We start from the raw sequence: 26,307 nt of genomic DNA, 5'->3' as shown, positions 1-26,307 counted from the left end.
TATATATATATATATATACATATATATATATATATATATGTATGCATATATATATATATATATATATATATATATATATATATATATGTATATATATATATATGTATATATATGTATATATATATATATATATATATATATATATATATTCATAGATACGTATATTAAGATATATACAAACGTACATAAATATGTACATAAATGTACATGTATACATACACACACACATATATATATATATATATATATATATATATATATATATATATTCATAGATACGTATATTAAGATATATACAAACGTACATAAATATGTACATAAATGTACATGTATACATACACACACACATATATATATATATATATATATATATATATATATATATATATATATATATATATATATATATATATATATATATATATATATATATAATCAGAGTTTACTTTTTAAGTGTTAAGTGTATTTTTAAAGTGTAAAAAGCATCAAATGGAACTTATTGGGTGGAATGGCCCCTCATCAACACCCGGAGTGAACAGAAAGGTGTGGGACGGACCCATCATTTGGTGTTTAGTTAGCCTGGTTGCCCCGGCGACGGTTTGTGGCACTTACGTGGCTCTGCAGCTCAGAAGCCTCCTTGTGATGAAGCTGCTCTGGTGTGTCAGGAATCATGTGGTAGTGACCCCTACTCTCCTCAAACTTCCTCTTGTAGCAGTACTAAGGCAGGATTACAGCTCAGTGCATAAACTACACATGAAAAGATCTCTCCAGCAGCATCAGAAAGGAACTTTGTGTATTATTGGAGCAAAAGTCTTTGCAAAGGCTCAGTCTGTGTATCTGTAATATGATTATTCACGTCTGTACCTCAATATGTGTGGAATCAGATACACATGTGTGTGTTTTAATTTGTGTGTCTGTATTTAAATTTGTGCGTGTAAAAAAAAAAAAAACCATCTGTGTGTCTGTATTTAAATTTGTGTGTGTAAAAAAAATCTGTGTGTGTAATCACATCCACATGTACGTGTTTTAATGTGTGTCCGTATTTCAATTTGTGTGTGTGTAAAAAGAAAACATCTGTGTGTCTGTATTTCAATCTGTGTGTGTAATTAGATCCATCTATGCGTGTTTTAATTTGTGTGTCCCTATTTCAATTTGTGTGTGTGTAAAAAAAACAACCCATCTGTGTGTCTGTATTTTGATCTGTGTGTGTGTAAAAAATGTGTTTTTGTAATCAGATTTGTGTGAAGCAGGAACACTGATTGGTTGTCTTTTTACACCTGACTTGTGTGACCCTTATGCAGTGTAAGATTTGTGTGTCCGTGCAGAGATCTGAATGTGTAAAAAGACTTGTGTGTCTGCAACTTTCCTTTCCCTATACTCACCACTAGTGGGCGCCCTGCACCCACTCATGTTATTCTGCGTCGCAAAAGTCACGTGTAAAAAGACAGCCAATAACATAAATCTGAATACACAGACACACACATTTTTTTACACACACACACACACACAGATCGAAATGAGGACACATTAATTCAAACACACACACACCCACACACCCACACACACACACACAGATCCGATTACACACGCACAAATGGAAATACAGACGCACAAATTAAAACACTTACACAGATCTGATTTAACACACATTTGGAGATGTACACAACAATTCAAATTCATTTTTTATACATCCACACAAATCAAAATACAAACACACAAAGACAAACACACACAGATCTGATTACACACTCACACATTTTGAGATATAAATACATTTTTTAGACACCCACACAAATCAAAATACAGACACACAAATTGAAACAAACACACAGATTGATATACAGACACACACATTTTTTTACAGATACACACACACACAAATTGAAATACAGACACAATATTAAAACACGCACACACACGGATCTGATTACACGCACACACACACACACACACACACACACATTTTTTACACACACAAATTGAAATACAGACACACAAATTGAAACACGCATACACAGATCTGATTACACACACATAGATTGAATTACAGACACACACATTTTTTACACATACACACACACACAAATCGAAATATGGATACAATATTAAAACACACACACACACAGATTGATATATAGACACACACATTTTTTACACACACAAATTGAAATACGGACACACAAATTGAAACACGCATGCACAGATCCGATTACACACACACATATTGATATACAGACACACACATTTTTTACACACACAAATTGAAATACGGACACACAAATTGAAACACGCATACACAGATCTGATTACACACACACAGATTGATATACAGACACACACATTTTTTACACACACAAATTGAAATACGGACACACAAATTGAAACACGCATACACAGATCTGACTACACACACACAGATTGGTATACAGACATACACATTTTTTCCACACACACACAAATCGAAATATGGATACAATATTGAAACACACACAGATTGATATATAGACAGACACATTTTTACACACACACAAATCTCAAATACAGACACAATATTAAAACACACGCACGCACGGATCTGATTACACGCACACTGATTGATATACAGACACACACATTTTTTACACACACAAATTGAAATACGGACACACAAATTGAAACACTTACACAGATCTGATTTAACACACATTTGGAGACGTACACAACAATTAAAATTCATTTTTTATACATCCACACAAATCAAAATACAGACACACAAAGACACACACACACAGATCTGATTACACACTCATACATATTGAGATATAAACACATCTTTTTAGACACCCACACAAATCAAAATACAGACACACAAATTGAAACAAACACACAGATTGATATACAGACACACACATTTTTTACATATACACACACACACACACACACACAAATCGAAATACAGACACAATATTAAAACACGCACACACACGGATCTGATTACACACACACACACACATGTTTTTTACACACACAAATTGAAATACGGACACACAAATTGAAACACGCATACACAGATCTGACTACACACACACAGATTGATATAAAGACATACACATTTTTTAAACATACACACACACACACAAATCGAAATATGGATACAATATTAAAACACACACACACAGATTGATATATAGACATACACATTTTTACACACACACAAATCTCGAATACAGACACAATATTAAAACACACGCACGCACGGATCTGATTACACGCACACTGATTGATATACAGACACACACATTTTTTACACACACAAATTGAAATACAGACACACAAATTGAAACACTTACACAGATCTGATTCCACACACATTTGGAGATGTACACAACAATTAAAATTCATTTTTTATACATCCACACAAATCAAAATACAGACACACAAAGACACACACACACAGATCTGATTACACACTCACACATATTGAGATATAAACATATTTTTTTAGACACCCACACAAATCAAAATACAGACACACAAATTGAAACAAACACACAGATTGATATACAGACACACACATTTTTTACAGATACACACACACACACAAATCGAAATACAGACACAATATTAAAACACGCACACACACGGATCTGATTACACACACACACACACACACACACATTTTTTACACACACAAATTGAAATACGGACACACAAATTGAAACACGCATACACAGATCTGACTACACACACACAGATTGATATACAGACATACACATTTTTTCCACACACACACAAATCGAAATATGGATACAATATTGAAACACACACAGATTGATATATAGACAGACACATTTTTTACACACACACAAATCTCAAATACAGACACAATATTAAAACACACGCACGCACGGATCTGATTACACGCACACTGATTGATATACAGACACACACATTTTTTTACACACACAAATTGAAATACGGACACACAAATTGAAACACGCGTACACAGATCCGATTACACACACACAGATTGATATACAGACACACACATTTTTTACACACACAAATTGAAATACGGACACACAAATTGAAACACGCATACACAGATCTGATTACACACACACAGATTAGTATACAGACACACATTTTCACATACACACATCGAAATACAGACGCACAAATTAAAACACTTACACAGATCTGATTTAACACACATTTGGAGATGTACACAACAATTAAAATTCATTTTTTATACATCCACACAAATCAAAATACAGACACACAAAGACACACACACACAGATCTGATTACACACTCATACATATTGAGATATAAACACATTTTTTAGACACCCACACAAATCAAAATACAGACACACAAATTTAAACAAACACACAGATTGATATACAGACACACATATTTTTTACAGATACACACACACACACACAAATCGAAATACAGACACAATATTAAAACACGCACACACACGGATCTGATTACACACACACACACACATTTTTTACACACACAAATTGAAACAAACACACAGATTGATATACAGACACACACTTTTTACAGATACACACACACACACACACAAATCGAAATACAGACACAATATTAAAACACGCACACACACGGATCTGATTACACACACACACACATTTTTTACACACACAAATTGAAATACGGACACACAAATTGAAACACACATACACAGATCTGTTTACACACACAAATTGAAATACGGACACACAAATTGAAACACGCATACACAGATCTGATTACACACACACAGATTGATATACAGACACACACATTTTTTACACATACACACACACAAATCGAAATATGGATACAATATTAAAACACACACACACAGATTGATATATAGACATACACATTTTTTACACACACACAAATCATAATACGGACACAATATTAAAACACACGCACGCACGGATCTGATTACACGCACACTGATTGATATACAGACACACACATTTTTTACACACACAAATTGAAATACGGACACACAAATTGAAACACGCATACCCAGATCTGATTACACACACACAGATTGATATACAGACACACACATTTTTTACACACACAAATTGAAATACGGACACACAAATTGAAACACGCATACACAGATCCGATTACACACACACAGATTGATATACAGACACACACATTTTTTACACACACAAATTGAAATACGGACACACAAATTGAAACACGCATGCACAGATCTGACTACACACACACAGATTGATATACAGACACACACATTTTTTACACACACAAATTGAAATACAGACACACAAATTGAAACACGCATACACAGATCTGACTACACACACACAGATTGGTATACAGACACACACATTTTCACATACACACATCGAAATACAAGCACACAATATTAAAGCGCACACACACACACACACAGATTGACATACAGACACAGAAATGAGTACACAGACAATGAATGGTATTACAGACGCACAGACTGAGATAGACATCTGCTCCAATAATACTTGTATAGAATTAGCAGATGTTTGTGATGTCCAATGGAAATGAAGATGCTGGTTAAAAATGGGCGGACAATTGTCCAATCCGATGTTTGGCGTGACGTGATTGAGATGTCATGAGGAAAAGAAGTGTAAGTGGTAGTAGAGGAGGTGGAAGGTGAAGGTATGGATCACTACCAGATGAGGATGGGTGTGTGGAGACTTGTCTTACGTCGCTGGACAGCCTGCTGGTGCTCAGGCCGTGCTGCATGGACAGAGACTCGGCCATGTCAGTCACGGGCTTGTGCATCTTCTTCAGGTCACCTTTGTACTTCACCTGTGCCACAGCAGGGCGGGGCCTTAGAACGCTGCCTCCATCCACTCTCAGGCGAGAACCTACCTCACTGGCGAGCGTGTTGGCGTCCTTATACGTCTGGTAGATCTTGCTCTCCTTCAGGTCGTACTGCGGACGCTTGCCCTTCATTTCCTTGTCAAACTTCTCCTTGTACTTCAGCTGGCGGGAACAAAGCATGACATCATCAGACTGCAACCTCTCCAACATGGAGGCAAGTTCCCCAGTGCTTGGACTTCACAAGAACACCAAAGAGCTCATATATGATAACGTATATATGGAAGAGGAATGTAGTAAGATCAGGATTACATCCAGGAAGTATTCACAGCGCTTCACTTTTTCCACGTTTCTCATGTTACTGCACCCCCACACCATGATGCTGCCACCACTTCACTGGAGAGGTGGTGTTGACCTGCTGATGAGCCGTGCCTGCTTTCATGGCCTTCAATCTTTGTCTCACAAGACCAGAGAATTTACTTTCTCATGGTCTGAGAGTCTTCCAGGTGCATTTGTCAGTCCCCAACCCATGCACAGACCAGCATCGATTGGGGACGTCTCTGTGCTGCTGACCTGTCTCCGTTCGGGATGGTCTCCTGCTGGCCCCACTATGGACTGGACTCTCACAATATTATGTTAGATCCACTATGGACTGGACTCTTACTATTATGTTAGATCCACTATGGACTGGACTCTCACAATATTATGTTAGATCCACTATGGACTGGACTCTTACTATTATGTTAGATCCACTATGGACTGGACTCTCCCACTATTATGTTAGATCCACTATGGACTGGACTCTCACAATATTATGTTAGATCCACTATGGACTGGACTCTTACTATTATGTTAGATCCACTATGGACTGGACTCTCACAATATTATGTTAGATCCACTATGGACTGGACTCTTACTATTATGTTAGATCCACTATGGACTGGACTTTCCCACTATTATGTTAGATCCACTATGGACTGGACTCTCACACTATTATGTTAGATCCACTATGGACTGGGCTCTAGTCCATAGTAATGAGAGTCCAGTGGCCATGGACTGGAGTCTCACAATATTATGTTAGATCCACTATGGACTGGACTCTCACACTATTATGTTTGATCCACTATGGACTGGACTCTCACACTATTATGTTAGATCCACTATGGACTGGACTCTCACACTATTATGTTAGATCCACTATGGACTGGACTCTCACACTATTATGTTAGATCCACTATGGACTGGACTCTCACACTATTATGTTAGATCCACTATGGACTGGACTCTCACATTATTATGTTAGATCCACTATGGACTGGACTCTCACACTATTATGTTAGATCCACTATGGACTGGACTCTCACACTATTATGTTAGATCCACTATGGACTGGACTGTCACTATTATGTTAGATCCACTATGGACTGGACTCTCACTATTATGTTAGATCCACTAAGGACTGGACTCTCACACTATTATGTTAAATCCACTATGGACTGGACTCTCACACTATTATGTTAAATCCACTATGGACTGGACTCTCACACTATTATGTTAGATCCACTATGGACTGGACTCTCACTATTATGTTAGATCCACTATGGACTGGACTCTTACTATTATGTTAGATCCACTATGGACTGGACTCTCACACTATTAAGCTAGATCAACTATGGACTGGGGCATCACGGTGGCAGAGGGGTTAGTGCGTCTGCCTCACAATACGAAGGTCCTGAGTAGTCCTGGGTTCAATCCCGGGCTCGGGATCTTTCTGTGTGGAGTTTGCATGTTCTCCCCGTGACTGCGTGGGTTCCCTCCGGGTACTCCGGCTTCCTCCCACCTCCAAAGACATGCACCTGGGGATAAGTTGATTGGCAACACTAAATTGGCCCTAGTGTGTGAATGTTGTCTGTCTATCTGTGTTGGCCCTGCGATGAGGTGGCGACTTGTCCAGGGTGTACCCCGCCTTCCGCCCGATTGTAGCTGGGATAGGCTCCAGCACCCCCCGCGACCCCAAAAGGGATAAGCGGTAGAAAATGGATGGATGGAACTATGGACTGGACTCCCACACTATTATGTTAGATCCACTATGGACTGGACTCTCACTATTATGTTAGATCCACTATGGACTGGACTCTCACACTATTAAGCTAGATCAACTATGGACTGGACTCCCACACTATTATGTTAGATCCACTATGGACTGGACTCTCACTATTATGTTAGATCCACTATGGACCGGACTCTCACAATATTATGCTAGATCCACTCGACGTCCATTGCACCGGTCGCCCAGGGAGGGAGTGCCCACATCTGCGGTCCCCTCCAAAGTTTCTCATTGTCCCACTGGGTTGAGTTTTTCTTGCCCTGATGGGGGATCTGAGCCAAGGATGTCATTGTGGCTTGTGCAGCCCTTTGAGACACTCGTGATTTAGGGCTATATAAGTAAACATTGATTGATTGATTGACTGATTATGGCAAACTTTTAACTAAGAAATGGCTTCCGTCTGGCCACTCTACCATACAGGCCTGACTGGTAGATTGTCCTTCTGGAAGATTCTCCTCTGACAGAGTGACCATCGGGTTCTTGGTCTTCTCCCTGACTAGGGTCCTTCTCACCTGATCGCTCAGTTTAGACGGACAGCCAGCGCTAGGAAGAGTCCAGGTGGTTCCAAACTTCTTCCATTTACGGATGATGGAGACCACTGTGCTCATTGGGACCTTCAAGGCAGCAGATGTTTTTCTGTACCCTTCCCCAGATTTGTGCCTGGACACAATCCTGTCTCGGAGGTCTGGAGACAATTCCTTGGACTTGGTGTGGGACCTTATATATAGACAGGTGTGTGCCTTTCTTGACCATGTCCAACCAACTGAATTTAGCACAGGCGGTCTCCAATGAAGCCGTAGGAACATCTCAAGGAGGATCAGTTGGTGCAGAGTTTGGAGGACACAACCGCCGGGTGGGCGGGGCTCTCCCTTAGAGATAGGGTGAGAAGCTCTGCCATCCGGAGGGAGCTCAAAGTAAAGCCGCTGCTCCTCCACATGGAGAGGAGCCAGATGAGGTGGTTGGGGCATCTGGTCAGGATGCCACCCGAACGCCTCCCTAGGGAGGTGTTTCGGGCACGTCCGACCGGTAGGAGGCCACGGGGAAGACCCAGGACACGTTGGGAAGACTATGTCTCCTGGCTGGCCTGGGAACGCCTCAGGATCCTCCGGGAAGAGCTGGACGAAGTCTGGGCTTCCCTGCTTAGGCTGCTGCCCCCACGACCCGACCTCGGATAAGTGGAAGAAGATGGATGGATGGATGGCAAATGAATATATTCCATTTTGGAAAAAGGCTCTAACATAACAGAATGTGGAAAAAGTGCAGCGCTGTGAATACTTCCTGGATGCAGTCAGTGTTTCAAACCCACTTTAGGCAGTGACCATGGTCTTGTTTGGACCCCATCAGAACAGAGTCAGTGGATCAGTGAGCATGCAGAGGAAGGACATGAACAGACGTCAAGCTCTGTTCAGATGTAACCTGCACATCTTGGACACAAGGCTCTTATTTTGAAAGGAAGATGGCGGTGAGTAGGATGAGTGAACACATGACGCTTGTTGATGTTCAGCAGTGAGCTGAGTCAGCAACACAAAGAACATCCTCCTTACGTTACTCGTCATTGCACTTATTCTCTTAATGTGGCGCATCTGGGGCGTGTCAATGGAGGCCAGTCCATGGGGGGAGGGCGGGGCCTCCTTCTACCAGACCATGGCGTGAGGCGCCAGACCACGTGGTCAAGGAGGGAAGGAACACACATTTCAAGACAGACGGAACAATATGAGCGGTTAATGCATGTGGAAATGTCCATGACCCACAAGCATGGATCAAACATGGATCAAACATGGATCAAACATGGATGAAACATGAATGAAACATGGATGAAACATGGATCAAACATGGATCAAACATGTATCAAATGTGGATCAACATGGATCAAACATGGAGGAAACAAGGATGAAACATAGATCTAACATGGATCAAACATGGATCCAACATGGATCAAACATGGATGAAACATGGATGAAACATGGATCAAACATGTATCAAGCATGGATCAAACATGTATCAAGCATGGATCAAACATGAATGAAACATGGATCAAACATGGATCCAACATGGATCAAACATGGATCAAACATGAATGAAACATGGATGAAACAAGTATGAAACATGAATCAAACATGGATCAAACACAGATCAAACATGGATCAAACCTGGATCAAACACAGATCAAACATGGATGAAACATGGATCAAACATGGATCAAACATGGATCAAACATGGAGGAAACAAGGATGAAACATGAATGAAACATGAATGAAACATGGATCAAACATGGATCAAACATGGAGGAAACAAGGATGAAACATAGATCTAACATGGATGAAACATGGATGAAACATGAATGAAACATGGATGAAACATGGATGAAACATGGATCAAACATGTATCAAGCATGGATCAAACATGAATGAAACATGGGTCAAACATGGATCAAACATGAATGAAACATGGATGAAACAAGGATGAAACATGGATCAAACATGAATGAAACATGGATCAAACACAGATCAAACATGGATCAAACATGGATCAAACATGAATGAAACATGGATGAAACAAGGATGAAACATGGATCAAACATGGATCAAACACAGATCAAACATGGATCAAACCTGGATCAAACACAGATCAAACATGGATGAAACATGGATGAAACATGGATGAAACATAGATGGAACATGGATGAAACATAGATCAAACATGGATCAAATATGGATGAAACATGAATGAAACATTGATGAAACTTAGATCAAACATGGATCAAATATAGATCCAAATTTTATCAAACATGGATCAAACATGGATCAAACATGAATGAAAAATGGATCAAACATGGATCAAATATGGATCCAAAATGGATCCAAAATGGATCAAACATGGATCCAACATGGATCCAACATGGATCCAACATAGATCAAACATGGATCAAACATGGATCCAAAATGGATCCAGCATAGATCAAACATGGATCAAACATGGATCAAACATGAATGAAACATAAATCAAACATGGATCAAACATGGATCCAACATAGATGAAACATAGATGAAACATGGATTAAACATAGATGAAACATGGATAAAACATGGATCAAACTTGGATCAAACTTGGATCAAACGTGGATCAAACTTGGATCAAACGTGTATCAAACTTGGATCAAACATGGATCAAACATGGAGCAAACATGGAGCAAACATGGATGAAACATGAATGAAACATGGATGAAACATGGATGAAACATGGAGGAAACAAGGATGAAACATAGATCTAAAATGGATGAAACATGTATGAAACATGAATGAAACATGGATGAAACATGGATGAAACATGGATCAAACATGTATCAAACATGAATGAAACATGGATCAAACATGGATCCAACATGGATCAAACATGGATCAAACATGGATCAAACACAGATCAAACATGGATCAAACATGGATCGAACATGAATGAAACATGGATGAAACAAGGATGGAACATGGATCAAACATGGATCAAACACAGATCAAACATGGATCAAACATGGATCAAACATGGATCAAACATGAATGAAAAATGGATCAAACATGGATCAAACATGGATCCAACATGGATCCAACATAGATCAAACATGGATCAAACATGGATCCAAAATGGATCCAGCATAGCTCAAACATGGATCAAACATGGATCAAACATGAATGAAACATAAATCAAACATGGATCAAACATGGATCCAACATAGATGAAACATGGATCAAACATAGATGAAACATGGATGAAACATGGATCAAACTTGGATCAAACTTGGATCAAACGTGGATCAAACTTGGATCAAACGTGTATCAAACTTGGATCAAACATGGATCAAACATGGTCTTCAGTGGCTTGTGGACACCTTCAGCTCCAGACTAACCACACACAGGTGTGTGGGTGTGGCCTACCTGGCTGTTCAGCTTGCACACGTCCGTGGCCAACTTGATGTCCGGCCGGTAGACCAGAGAACCTCCACGACTGGCCTCTTCTCGGGCCTTGTTACGGTAGCCAATCTGGGGGAGAGCCATGAGAGAACGTCACTCACACATCAAGACCAGCCAGGAAGTAGAGCTGGACAATTCATCCAACCACTTCGTTCTGGCTCCTCCCCCTCATTAAAATATTATCATCCAAAAGAAAAAACGATTACTTGGACCTAGATTAGTCACATCTAGTCTTAGATCTAGATTGGTCACATCTAGTCTTAGACTTAGATTGGTCACATCTAGTCTTAGATCTAGATTGGTCACATCTAGTCTTAGACTTAAATTGGTCACATCCAGTCTTAGACCTAGATTGGTCACATCTAGTCTTAGACTTAGATTGGACAGATCTAGTTTTAGACTTAGATTGGTCACATCTAGTTATAGACTTAGATTGGACAGATCTAGTCTTAGACTTAGATTGGTCACATCTAGTCTTAGATCTAGATTGGTCACATCTAGTCTTAGACTTAGATTGGTCACATCTAGTCTTAGCCTTAGACTGGTCACATCTAGTCTTAGACTTAGATTGGTCATATCTAGTCTTAGACTTAGATTGGTCACATCTAATCTTAGACTTAGATTGGACAGATCTAGTTTTAGACTTAGATTGGTCACATCTAGTCTTAGATCTAGATTGGTCACATCTAGTCTTAGACTTAAATTGGTCACATCCAGTCTTAGACCTAGATTGGTCACATCTAGTCTTAGACTTAGATTGGACAGATCTAGTTTTAGACTTAGATTGGTCACATCTAGTTATAGACTTATATTGGACAGATCTAGTCTTAGACTTAGACTGGTCACATCTAGTCTTAGACTTAGATTGGTCATATCTAGTCTTAGACTTAGACTGGTCACATCTAATCTTAGACTTAGACTGGTCACATCTAGTCTTAGACTTAGATTGGTCATATCTAGTCTTAGACTTAGATTGGTCACATCTAATCTTAGACTTAGATTGGACAGATCTAGTTTTAGACTTAGATTGGTCACATCTAGTTATAGACTTAGATTGGACAGATCTAGTCTTAGACTTAGATTGGTCACATCTAGTCTTAGACTTAGATTGGTCACATCTCGTCTTAGTCTTAGATTGGTCACATCTAGTCTTAGACTTAGATTGGTCAGGTCTAGTCTTAGACTTAGATTGGTCACATCTAGTCTTAGACTTAGATTGGACAGATCTAGTCTTAGGCTTAGATTGGTCACATCTAGTCTTAGACCTAGATTGGTCACATCTAGTCTAAGACTTACATTGGTCAGATCTAGTCTTAGACTTGGATTGGTCAGATTTAGTCTTAGATTTGGATTGGTCAGATCTAGTCTTAGTCTTGGATTGGTCACATCTAGTCTTAGACCTAGATTGGTCACATCTAGTCTAAGACTTACATTGGTCAGATCTAGTCTTAGACTTGGATTGGTCAGATTTAGTTTTAGATTTGGATTGGTCAGATCTAGTCTTAGTCTTGGATTGGTCAGATTTAGTCTTAAATTTGGATTGGTCAGATCTCGTCTTAGATTTAGATTGGTCACATCTAGTCTTAGACCTAGATTGGTCACATCTAGTCTAAGACTTACATTGGTCAGATCTAGTCTTAGACTTGGATTGGTCAGATTTAGTCTTAGATTTGGATTGGTCAGATCTAGTCTTAGTCTTGGATTGGTCAGATTTAGTCTTAAATTTGGATTGGTCAGATCTCGTCTTAGATTTAGATTGGTCACATCTAGTCTTACACTTAGATTGGTCACATCTAGTCTTAAACTTAGATTGGACAGATCTAGTCTTAGACTTAGATTGGTCACATCTCGTTTTAGACTTAGATTGGTCACATCTAGTTATAGACTTAGATTGGACAGATCTAGTTTTAGACTTAGATTGGTCACATCTAGTCTTAGACTTAGATTGGACAGATCTAGTCTTAGACTTAGATTAGTCACATCTAGTCTTGGACTTAGATTGGTCACATCTCGTCTTAGTCTTAGATTGGTCACATCTAGTCTTAGACTTAGATTGGTCAGGTCTAGTCTTAGACTTAGATTGGTCACATCTAGTCTTAGACTTAGATTGGTCACATCTAGTCTTAGACCTAGATTGGTCACATCTAGTCTAAGACTTAGATTAGTCAGATCTAGTCTTAGACTTGGATTGGTCAGATTTAGTCTTAGACTTAGATTGGTCAGATCTAGTCTTAGTCTTGGATTGGTCAGATTTAGTCTTAGATTTGGATTGGTCAGATCTCGTCTTAGATTTAGATTGGTCACATCTAGTCTTAGACTTAAATTGGTCAGATCTAGTCATAGACTTGGATTAGTCAGAGCTAGTCTTAGATTTAGATTGGTCAGATCTAGTCTAGCTGCTGGTGCCAAAACATACCTATTTAACATATGTTAACTGTTAGCATGCTAAGGTTAGCACGCTAACTTTTTTATAATCCATTTTTGCAGAACTACACCTTTGAGTCATTAAACTTGGTACCGGACACGTTAACTGTTAGCATGCTGACGTTTGCATTTCAGTTCCACTTGTGCATATCAGCGGCCCGCACAATCCAAATATCTGTGACTATCATTGTTCCCGTAATGGCTCAGCCCTAGTCTTGAGTCTGAAGTGTCAAGGTCTGGAGTCTTCTTCTTGAACCTGCTCGCTGATTACCTCGCTGACGAGTTTAGCCGTCTGCGTGGCCTTCTTGATGTCGGGTCGGTCCACCACGGTTGTGTAGTGTAGGTTGGCCTTGGCGTTCTTCTTGTAGGCCAGCTGAAGGAAGACGTGACCCACATCACCCGCGGTCCACATTTCTAAAAGACCACAAAGTGCCGGACGGACTCACGTCGCTCTGTTTTATGTTGACGTCCATGGCGTGGCCGACTTCAGGTGGCACCCTCATGTGGTTGTACACCGCCTTGCCCTTCTCCTTCTCAAACTTGGCTTTGTACACATTCTGGAACAGGACACGGGACTGTCAGGATCCCAGCCAGTGGCCCGAGCCTAAGGAGACCAGAAAAGGTACCTTGCTGACGAGCTTGTTGATTTCCTTGCTGTGGACCGTGTCCCGGGTCTCCGGCATGATAGTGAAGGAGCCGGACTGCCTCTGTTTCTTGCTGGCCGCCTTGTACTTGGTCTGTGGAAGAACATCAAGGACGTTGAAGGACCAGCAGGAACTTTGGTTTTCTTTGGACGGGGGTCTTACCTCGGATGAAAGGTGGCGCACGGACTTGGAGTGGAGGTTTTGAGGCGTGTCGGCAACGTGCAGGTAGTGGCCCCTGGCCTTCTCGTACTTCTCCTTGTACTTCAGCTGAAGGACAACGCAGAGTTAGACCTTTTTGGAAACCTTAACTGCCGTGACGTCTGGCACTTTCCAACGTAAATTTGCTGAGTGTAGTTTTTTTCTGGCGCTTTTGCAAAGGCCCCACCGGCAAGGTTGGGGCGTGGAGGAGGAGAATGGAAAAATCATGCGGCAGGTAAGAGGAATTACCCTAAACTCCGGACTACTTTTTTCCTACATTTTGGACCAAAAGTGTGTTATTGTTTGTGCTACGGCGCCAACTTAATGGACGAGTTCGCTCACTGCAGGTGCTGCAGTGTCCTTCCATTTAGTGCTTTCAACCGGGAGTAGAAGTCTTCTCAGAATCCTAACCTGGTATGTGACACATGCTAACTTTTTAGCCCAATTTGTCCCTGTACACCTCCAAGTCATATAACTTAGTACGTGACTTATGCTATCTGTTCTCTTGCTAACGTTAGCGTACTAATGTTTTTAGCTAATCTCGCAGCCATAAACTTTAGAGTCATGTAACTTGGTACATGCTAACTGTTTTTTTTTTGCTAAGGTTAGCATACTAACTTTCTAAGCTAATTTTGCAGTCATAAACCTTAAAGTCATATAACTTGGTATGTGACTTATGCTAACTGTCTCTTGCTAACGTTAGCATACTGACTTAGGTAATTCCGCAGCTATAAACCTTAGAGTCATATAACTTGGTACGTGATTTATGCTAACTGTCTCTTGCTAACGTTAGCATACTGACTTAGGTAATTCCGCAGCCATAAACCTTAGAGTCATATAACTTAGTACGTGACTTATGCTAACTGTTATCTTGCTAACGTTAGCATACTAATGTTCTTAGCTAATTTCGCAGCAATAAACCATAGAGTCATGTAACTTGGTTCGTGACTTATGCTAACTGTCACTTGCTAACGTTAGCTTACTGACTTAGGTAATTCCGCAGCTATAAACCTTAGAGTCATATAACTTGGTACGTGACTTATGCTAACTGTTATCTTGCTAACGTTAGCATACTAATGTTCTTATCTAATTTCGCAGCCATAAACCTTAGAGTCATATAACTTGGTACGTGACTTATGCTAACTGTCACTTGCTAACGTTAGCATACTGACTTAGGTAATTCCGCAGCTATAAACCTTAGAGTCATATAACTTGGTACGTGACTTATGCTAACTGTTATCTTGCTAACGTTAGCATACTAATGTTCTTATCTAATTTCGCAGCCATAAACCTTAGAGTCATATAACTTGGTACGTGACTTATGCTAACTGTCACTTGCTAACGTTAGCATACTGACTTAGGTAATTCCGCAGCTATAAACCTTAGAGTCATATAACTTAGTACGTGACTTATGCTAACTGTTATCTTGCTAACGTTAGCATACTAATGTTCTTAGCTAATTTCGCAGCCATAAACCTTAGAGTCATATAACTTGGTACGTGACTTATGCTAACTGTCACTTGCTAACGTTAGCATACTGACTTAGGTAATTCCGCAGCCATAAACCTTAGAGTCATATAACTTAGTACGTGACTTATGCTAACTGTTATCTTGCTAACGTTAGCATACTAATGTTCTTAGCTAATTTCACAGCCATAAACCTTAGAGTCATATAACTTGGTACGTGACTTATGCTAACTGTCACTTGCTAACGTTAGCATACTGACTTAGGTAATTCCCAGCTATAAACCTTAGAGTCATATAATTTGGTACGTGACTTATGCTAACTGTTATCTTGCTAACGTTAGCGTACTAATGTTCTTAGCTAATTTCGCAGCCATAAACCTTGGAGTCATATAACTTGTTACGTGACTTATGCTAACTGTCACTTGCTAACATTAGCATACTAATGTTCTTAGCTAATTTCGCAGCCATAAACCTTAGAGTCATATAACTTGGTACGTGACTCATGCTGGTTTTTTTTTTGCTAAGGTTAGCATACTAACTTTCTAAGCTAATTCCGCAGCCATAAACCTTAGAGTCATGTAACTTGGTATGTGACTTATGCTAAATGTCACTTGCTAGCGTTAGCATACTGACTTAGCTAATTCCGCAGCCATAAACCTTAAAGTCATGTAATCACCAAACCTTCTCAGGTAAGACTCACCTGGCTGGCCAGCACGTTGTTCTTCAGGCACAGGACGGTGAGCTTGTCGTCCACAATGGGCGTCACACACCCCTTCATGATCTCCCTGTCGTACTTGTACTCCACCTGCGTGTCCAGGACAAGAAGCCACATGGGTGGAGAACTCCTCGCGGTGGTCCATTTTGTCTCAAACTCACGTCGCTCTGCTGGGCGGTGCTTCTGGCGGCGGTGAGGAAGTCGGGCCTGTCCACCGTCCAGCTCCACTTGTCCTTCATGGCCTCGTACTTCTTCTTGTACTGGAGCTGGGGGGGGGGTGGAGAAGAACATGGCCGTCACTCCTTCTTCCTTCTGGGAGAAGAGGTCTTACGTTGGTGATGTTGTTGTAGGCCTCCTTGGCGGCACGGATGGAGTGAGCCTCCGGGTCGATGTTGATCTGGGCCTTGCTCCTCTCGTACACCTCCCGGTACTTGAGCTGCACAAGTCCACAAAGCAGAGGTGGGTGCCGGCACCAGCGTACCAGTAGTCCAGTCCATCACCAGACCACCTACGCTGCTGGGGAAGTCCTTGACCTTCTTCATCAGCTGCAGGTGCGGGGTGTCGTACGGCAGCGTGTAGCCCCTGGCCTTGTTCTTGTTGTACTCCATCTTGTAGACGATCTGCCGAGCAAGCGTCCTCACCATGTCAGCCGGGCGGGCGTTGTGACCACAAAAAGCAAACTTACGTCGCCGATCTTCAGGCTGCGTTTGTGGGTTTCGTAGACGGGGGTGTCCAGGATGGAGGTGAACTTGTCCTTGGCGCGCTCGTACTGCTCCCTGTAACGCCACTGAAGTGCACCCACGTGGACCGTTAGCCCCTCGTTGCTAACAGGGTGCGGTAAAACACGTACAGCGGGGAGGGGATTCAAACGTCAAGGTTTACCTGACACACGAAACGTGACAAATTTGGGGAGGATACACGATCCACTTTAGCCGTGTTGAATAGAAAATGTTTGACCACAGAGTCAGTTTCTAGGTAGGGTGGCGCTTTCCATCATTTTCAGCAGACTGCATTGGCCATATGAATCCCTTCCCTACTGTACATTGTTATTACTGATGACTCCAAAATGGACATCTATGTCAGAGGTGTCCAAAGTGAGACTTGGGGGCCATTTGGGGCTCGCGGCTCATTTTTTAACTGCCTGCGGCACATTCTGGAAAGACTGTTCCAGAATAAAAGCTGAAATGTAGCAAGAAATAATGCTTTTTTTTCTTTAAAACGGTCTTTGTTCAAAAAATAATAATGAATCAAAATCAATGTTATGAATTATTGACATAATTACTTCACATCAAATATTCCACTTTGAAAGGGACGGCGTGGCGCAGTGGAAGAGTGGCCGTGCGCAACCCGAGGGTCCCTGGTTCAATCCCCACCTAGTACCAACCTCGTCATGTCCGTTGTGTCCTGAGCAAGACACTTCACCCTTGCTCCTGATGGGTGCTGGTAGCGCCTTGCATGGCAGCTCCCTCCATCAGTGTGTGAATGTGTGTGTGAATGGGTAAATGTGGAAGTAGTGTCAAAGCGCTTTGAGTACCTTGAAGGTAGAAAAGCGCTATACAAGTACAACCCATTTATTTATTTATTTAAATATTTTGGGAGAAAATATTGCATATTTTGTGTGTTTGCTATAAACAACAAAGTTGTCCGTGACAAAAAGAGCACACAACTAAAACATGAAGGGGGTCCTGAGACTTAAGCATTGGAATTACATTAATAAAAATAATAATTGTTGGGACCCTTTTGGGTCCCCAAGAATTTTAGTGAGATTTTTTTTAATTGTTTAAAAAAAATAATAACAATAAATAAAACACTTTAAATCAATGTTATTCAAGGCTCCAATGACTTCACATCAAATATTCCAATTTTAAATATTTTTTGGGGAAATATTTCATATTTTGTGTGTTTGCATTTCCCAACCAAGCAAAAAAAATTACAAAAAATAATAAAATAAATAACTTATAATGGACAGATAGATCTGAAGTTGATCTAGAGATGTATGGGTTGGAAGTAAAACCAAATTAAAAAAAATAATGTTTGACTTCTTTTTAACACTTTTATGAGTGGGACCCTTTTGGATCCCGAAGAACTTTAGTGGGATTTTTGCTCAAAAATCAATAATACATTAATGTTATAAATTATTGAGCTATTCAAGGCTATATTTACTTCACATCAAATATTCCACTTTGAATTTTTTGGGGGGTAAATATTGCACATTTGTAACAAAAAGGGCAAAAAACATTAAAACAATTAAGACTTGATGTCAACAGATAGATCTGAAGTTGAGCTATAGATATTTTAGCATTGAAAGTGAAAAGCATTGGAATTACATTAATAAAAATAATAATTGATGGGACCCTTTTGGGTCCCCAAGAATTTTAGTGAGATTTTTTTGAATTGTTAAAAAAAACAAATAAATTAAAAAAAAAACACTTTAAATCAATGTTATTCAAGGCTCCAATTACTTCACATCAAATATTCCAATTTGAAATATTTTTGGGGGAAATATTTCATATTTAGTGTGTTCGCATTTCCCAACCAAGCAAAAAAATTTACAAAAAAATAATAAAATAAATAACTTATAATGGACAGATAGATCTGAAGTTGATCTAGAGATGTATGGGTTGGAAGTAAAACCAAATTAAAATAATGTTTGACTTCTTTTTAACACTTTTACAAGTGGGACCCTTTTGGATCCCGAAGAACTTTAGTGGGATTTTTGCTCAAAAATCAATAATACATTAATGTTATAAATTATTGAGCTATTCAAGGCTATATTTACTTCACATCAAATACTCCACGTTGAATTTTTGGGGGGGTAAATATTGCATATTTGTAACAAAAAGGGCAAAAAACATTAAAACAATTAAGACTTTATGTCAACAGATAGATCTGAAGTCGAGCTATAGATATTTTAGCATTGAAAGTGAAAAGCATTGGAATTACATTAATAAAAATAATAATTGATGGGACCCTTTTGGGTCCCCAAGAATTTTAGTGAGATTTTTTTTAATTGTTAAAAGAAAAAAAAAAAATTAAAAAAAAAAAAAATTTAAATCAATGTTATTCAAGGCTCCAATTACTTCACATCAAATATTCCAATTTGAAATATTTTTTGGGGAAATATTTCATATTTTGTGTGTTTGCATTTCCCAACCAAGCAAAAAAAATTACAAAAAATAATAAAATAAATAACTTATAATGGACAGATAGATCTGAAGTTGATCTAGAGATGTATGGGTTGGAAGTAAAACCAAATTAAAATAATGTTTGACTTCTTTTTAACACTTTTACGAGTGGGACCCTTTTGGATCCCGAAGAACTTAAGTGGGATTTTTGCTCAAAAATCAATAATACATTAATCTTATAAATTATTGAGCTATTCAAGGCTATATTTACTTCACATCAAATACTCCACTTTGAATTTTTTGGGGGGTAAATATTGCACATTTGTAACAAAAAGGGCAAAAAACATTAAAACAATTAAGACTTTATGTCAACAGATAGATCTGAAGTTGAGCTATAGATATTTTAGCATTGAAAGTGAAAAGCATTGGAATTACATTAATAAAAATAATAATTGATGGGACCCTTTTGGGTCCCCAAGAATTTTAGTGAGATTTTTTTTAATTGTTAAAAGAAAAAAAAAAAATTAAAAAAAAAAAAAATTTAAATCAATGTTATTCAAGGCTCCAATTACTTCACATCAAATATTCCAATTTGAAATATTTTTTGGGGAAATATTTCATATTTTGTGTGTTTGCATTTCCCAACCAAGCAAAAAAAATTACAAAAAATAATAAAATAAATAACTTATAATGGACAGATAGATCTAAAGTTGATCTAGAGATGTATGGGTTGGAAGTAAAACCAAATTAAAATAATGTTTGACTTCTTTTTAACACTTTTATGAGTGGGATCCTTTTGGATCCCGAAGAACTTTAGTGGGATTTTTGCTCAAAAATCAATAATACATTAATGTTATAAATTATTGAGCTATTCAAGGCTATATTTACTTCACATCAAATACTCCACGTTGAATTTTTTGGGGGGTAAATATTGCATATTTGTAACAAAAAGGGCAAAAAAACATTAAAACAATTAAGACTTGATGTCAACAGATAGATCTGAAGTTGAGCTATAGATATTTTAGCATTGAAAGTGAAAATAAATACTGTATATAAGTGACTTGTTTTGAACACTTTCATGAGGGGAGACCTCATGGCTACAATAGATATTGTATTGCTTCTTAAAATGCAAAATTACTAAAATAGTCCCCGCATGCTTTCCTTTTTCAGTGGAAAACCTTTGGACACCCCTGAGATGTCTTCTGGTGACTCCATGCAAGAGATCATGGATCTGGTACTCACACCAGTCCCAAGGGATCTGGTCCAACTGTGCAGGGTTAGCAACATGCTGGGTCACATGACATGCAGGGCAAGGAGGCAGGTGGTCGTTACGCAGGTGAAGTGACCAGCAGCAACAAGACATTGAAACAACCTTGACAACTTCCTCAATTAGGTCCGGACTTTGAGCAAATACAACGTTGAAACAACATGCTTTTTGACAACGTTGATTTAATGTCGAGCTCTGACACTAATTTGACCATTGAAATTCGGTCATTTCCCAACCAATATTCTACAACACAAATACAACGTGGTTCCTCTCTTTAAGAAGGGGAAACCGGAGGGTGTGTTCTAACTATCGTGGGATCACACTCCTCAGCCTTCCCGGTAAGGAGGAGGCTACGCCGGATAGTCGAACCTCGGATTCAGGAGGAACAGTGTGGTTTTCGTCCTGGTCGTGGAACTGTGGACCAGCTCTATACTCTGGGCAGGGTCCTTAAGGGTGCATGGGAGTTTGCCCAACCAGTCTACATGTGCTTTGTGGACTTGGAGAAGGCATTCGACCGTGTCCCTCGGGAAGTCCTGTGGGGAGTGCTCAGAGAGTATGGGGTATCGGACTGTCTGATTGTGGCAGTCCGCTCCCTGTATGATCAGTGCCAGAGCTTGGTCCGCATTGCCGGTAGTAAGTCGGACACGTTTCCGGTGAGGGTTGGACTCCGCCAAGGCTGCCCTTTGTCACCCATTCTGTTCATAACTTTTATGGACCGAATTTCTAGGCGCAGTCAAGGCGTTGAGGGGATCTGGTTTGGTGGCTGCAGGATTAGGTCTCTGCTTTTTGCAGATGATGTGGTCCTGATGGCTTCATCTGGCCAGGATCTTCAGCTCTCACTGGATCGGTTCGCAGCTGAGTGTGAAGCGACTGGGATGAGAATCAGCACCTCCAAGTCCGAGTCCATGGTTCTCGCCCGGAAAAGGGTGGAGTGCCATCTCTGGGTTGGGGAGGAGATCTTGCCCCAAGTGGAGGAGTTCAAGAACCTCGGAGTCTTGTTCACGAGTGGGGGAAGAGCGGATCGTGAGATCGACAGGCGGATCGGTGCGGCGTCTTCAGTAATGCGGACGCTGTATCGATCCGTTGTGGTGAAGAAGGAGCTGAGCCGGAAGGCAAAGCTCTCAATTTACCGGTCGATCTACGTTCCCATCCTCACCTATGGTCATGAGCTTTGGGTTATAACCGAAAGGACAAGATCACGGGTACAAGCGGCCGAAATGAGTTTCCTCCGCCGGGTGGCAGGGCTCTCCCTTAGAGATAGGGTGAGAAGCTCTGTCATCCGGAAGGAGCTCAAAGTAAAGCCGCTGCTCCTCCACATCGAGAGGAGCCAGATGAGGTGGTTCGGGCATCTGGTCAGGATGCCACCCGAACACCTCCCTAGGGAGGTGTTTCGGGCACGTCCGACCGGTAGGAGGCCGCGGGAAAGACCCAGGACACGTTGGGAAGACTATGTCTCCCGGCTGGCCTGGGAACGCCTCGGGGTCCAACAGGAAGAGCTGGACGAAGTGGCTGGGGAGAGGGAAGTCTGGGCTTCCCTGCTTAGGCTGCTGCCCCCGCGACCCGACCTCGGATAAGCGGAAGAAGATGGATGGATGGATGAATACAACGTTGAAACAACATGCTTTTTGACAACGTTAAATCAATGTTGGGTTCTGATCTTGATTTGACTATTGGAATTTTAGTCATTTCCCAACACAAATACAACGTTGAAACAACATGCTTTTTGACGACGTTTATTCAATGTCAGGTTCTGATGTTGATTTAACGTTGAAATTTGGTCATTTCCCAACCAACAACGTGGATCCAACGTCGGACATCAACGTTGTCTCAATTTACAAATGTAACTATTTTGCGACGTTGTTTCACGGTCAGTTTTAAGGGACACGTAGGTAGAATCAAGGTCTTGTGCCTGCTGGGTGTAGCTCCTTACCAAGCGCACGGTGACACATGCAAAGAAGTCGTCTATGAAGCAGCTGAAATGCCTTCTTATGCATGAAGTATCCATGAAGCGTTGCGGCAGAGATGAACGGCAGATGGAGGATTAGCGCATGTTGCTAATTGTGTTTTGAGCTTTATGGATGGGAGCAGATGGGATGAGGTCCTGTCCAGAAACAGCCAGAGGGCTGAGAGTAAGCTCGCCGCTCAACGGAGTCTGACAAGAGTTTGTCTGTTTGTGGACAGGGTTCAGCGCTATGGTTTGGCTTCTCTATGGCAGTTTACCTTACTACCCAACACGGTCCCGTAGAGGGCTGTGAGGATGTCGGGCCGGTGTAGCTCATTGCAGCCGCTCCTGAGCAGATCCTTGGCTCTCGATTTGTACTTTTTCTGTCAAGTTCACACACACAAGTCATGCCGTGGTTAAAACACATTGGGTCAGTGGGCACACTGGAAAAACCGGATCTAAGAATCCAAGCTTGAACCTGACGAGGGCCCTTGGACAAGGTTTTAAAAAGTGGTAGTGTTCCCCGGTGACGCTGTCCCACTCAAAGAGTTTGAGTGCCAAGGTTTTCCTGTTTAGTCCAAGACACTAACAACCATCATAATCCATGCGGACAACAACCACCAGCAGGTCTGTGGAGGACCTCATGCGGCGGACTCGGCCGCAGGGTCGGGAGCGGACGGTGCGGGTCGGCCACCACCTTTACCTGGCTCATCTTCTTGTTTTCCTTGGCCAGTTGGTATCTGGGATCGTCCGTGGTTATGGTGAACTGATCCTTGTTCTTCTCATAACTAGCTCTGTAGGCCCGCTGCTCAGAACGTCAGAAGGTCGTTACAGACACAGGCCCGAAGACAATGGCGATAGAGAGTAGAGATCGACCGATACGGTTTTTCAGGCCCGATACCGATTATTCGTCGTCAAGGAGGCCGATACCTGATATTGGGAGGCGATATTCTTTTGCAGTAAAAAGTACCACTGATAGTCACACACACACTAGGTGTGGTGAAATTTGTACTCTGCATTTGACCCATCCCCTTGTTCCACCCCCTGGGAGGTGAGGGGAGCAGTGAGCAGCAGCGGTGGCCACGCCCGGGAATCATTTTGGTGATTTAACCCCCAATTCCAACCCTTGATGATGAGTGCCAATGGGTCCCATTTTTAATGGTATGAGTTATTTAAAATGAATTGTATACGTCAGTAAACGTCTGGACAAGGATTTTAGGTATTTCTAAGGCACCTAGTAGCGGAGTAAGCCCTATTGAAATTGGGCCCTTTTTCTTTAAACTTATTGAGGCCCTTTACATGCAAAAAAAAAAACTCCCCAAATTTTGCAATCAGAGAAAAATTTCATATTTGGTGGGGTGGTCTAGAAAAAGAAGTAAAACAAATTGTCTCTTTAGCGCCACCTTTAAAATGAAAACAATAAAAATGACAAATATCGCTGCCGATAATCGGTCGATCTCTACTAGAAAGTCTTTGCATTTTTTCCAAACAACACTGCAATGAAGAGGAAGGACAACATGATTCCTTTCATCCTTTCATCCTGTACCTTGGAGCTGAAGTCAAGTTAGGATGTACGGAGACAGAAGGCCAACTCGCTATATCGTTATCTGTGCGATACAACCGTGGCTTACCTAAGGTAAGACTTACCTGATCGATGAGGCTGGAGGCGTGCTTGACGGTGTGGAAGAACGGGGAATTGGACGTGTACTTGAAGTTCCCGAGGTTTTTCTCCAATGAGCTCTTGTAAACTATCTGCGCGTGAAGAGGACTATGTCAACAAATGTGCTGCCTCATGGCAAAGTCTTCAACAGGAAGCAACCCACCTCACTGTACAGCGCCTTGTTCTTCTCAGCCCGCAACAACTCGGGCGTGTCCCACACGTAGCAGCCGATCCCTCTCAGCCAGTCCAGGTCCTCCTTGTACTTCACCTGGAAGCACAGACGTCACTTTCAAACTCACCGAAAAATTACGGGCTGTAAGCCGCTACTTTTTTTTCCTAAACTTTGAACTGTGCGGCTTATGCAACGAGCTTCGGGCTTATAAAACCTTTTTTTCTTCGCTAAAAGCCATAAAATGTTGGACTCAACAAATAGTTTTCGTAAAACACCGACAGAGACAATGAAAAGGTGAGTTATTGTTTGTGCTATGGCGCTATCTTTTAGACAAGTTCGCTCACTGCAGCCGCTGCGAGTCGTAAATGCACTACCCGTGTTAGAATAATTGTTTGTAAGTTATCACAAAAAACTTTGTGTTGAAATGAGTTCAAAAAGGCTGTCTTTGAAACCAACCAAGAAGAAGGCTCGTAAAACTCCACTGGGACTTCAAAGCGGAGAGATGACAGGATCTGCCCAATTTCCAGACGAACTCTCAAAACAATAAAATCAAATTGGATAATTTTACTTCGAAAATTCTACGGGTGTGGCTTATATACCGGTGCAATCTATAGTCTGGTGCGGCTTATATATGGACAATAATTTTTGCTTCTAGAATTTTGTGGGTGCGGCTTATATACCGGTGCGGCTTATATATGGAGAATAATTTTTACTTCGAAAATTCTGTGGGTGCGGCTTATATACCGGTGCACTCTATAGTCTGGTGCGGCTTATATATGG

General features: G+C 40.8%; 1 protein-coding gene across 10 annotated transcripts in view; it reads right to left on the bottom strand.

Moving 5' to 3' along the window:
- Positions 1-26,307, bottom strand: part of neb (nebulin) — a 127,636-nt gene that overhangs the window by 33,562 nt on the left and 67,767 nt on the right. For 7 of the 10 annotated variants that reach the window (XM_061926131.1, XM_061926136.1, XM_061926135.1 and 4 more), the window contains 16 exons: positions 25,519-25,623; positions 25,343-25,447; positions 23,974-24,078; positions 18,047-18,148; positions 17,874-17,981; positions 17,693-17,797; positions 17,523-17,627; positions 17,347-17,451; positions 15,144-15,248; positions 14,964-15,074; positions 14,784-14,894; positions 14,609-14,710; positions 11,878-11,982; positions 5,896-6,009; positions 5,728-5,832; positions 613-717 (listed from right to left, as the gene is read on the bottom strand). In XM_061926131.1, coding sequence (XP_061782115.1) covers positions 613-717; positions 5,728-5,832; positions 5,896-6,009; positions 11,878-11,982; positions 14,609-14,710; positions 14,784-14,894; positions 14,964-15,074; positions 15,144-15,248; positions 17,347-17,451; positions 17,523-17,627; positions 17,693-17,797; positions 17,874-17,981; positions 18,047-18,148; positions 23,974-24,078; positions 25,343-25,447; positions 25,519-25,623 — 1,698 coding nt within the window. Of the gene's footprint in view, positions 1-612; positions 718-5,727; positions 5,833-5,895; positions 6,010-11,877; positions 11,983-14,608; positions 14,711-14,783; positions 14,895-14,963; positions 15,075-15,143; positions 15,249-17,346; positions 17,452-17,522; positions 17,628-17,692; positions 17,798-17,873; positions 17,982-18,046; positions 18,149-23,973; positions 24,079-24,398; positions 24,501-25,342; positions 25,448-25,518; positions 25,624-26,307 lie in introns of all 10 variants that reach the window. The other 3 variants (XM_061926134.1, XM_061926138.1, XM_072912013.1) reach the window with 2 other exon arrangements.

Source organism: Nerophis lumbriciformis, linkage group LG31 (genome assembly GCF_033978685.3).
Source record: "Nerophis lumbriciformis linkage group LG31, RoL_Nlum_v2.1, whole genome shotgun sequence".
In the NCBI taxonomy this organism is placed as follows: Eukaryota; Metazoa; Chordata; class Actinopteri; order Syngnathiformes; family Syngnathidae; genus Nerophis; species Nerophis lumbriciformis.
This window is presented reverse-complemented; position numbering and strand designations above follow the sequence as displayed.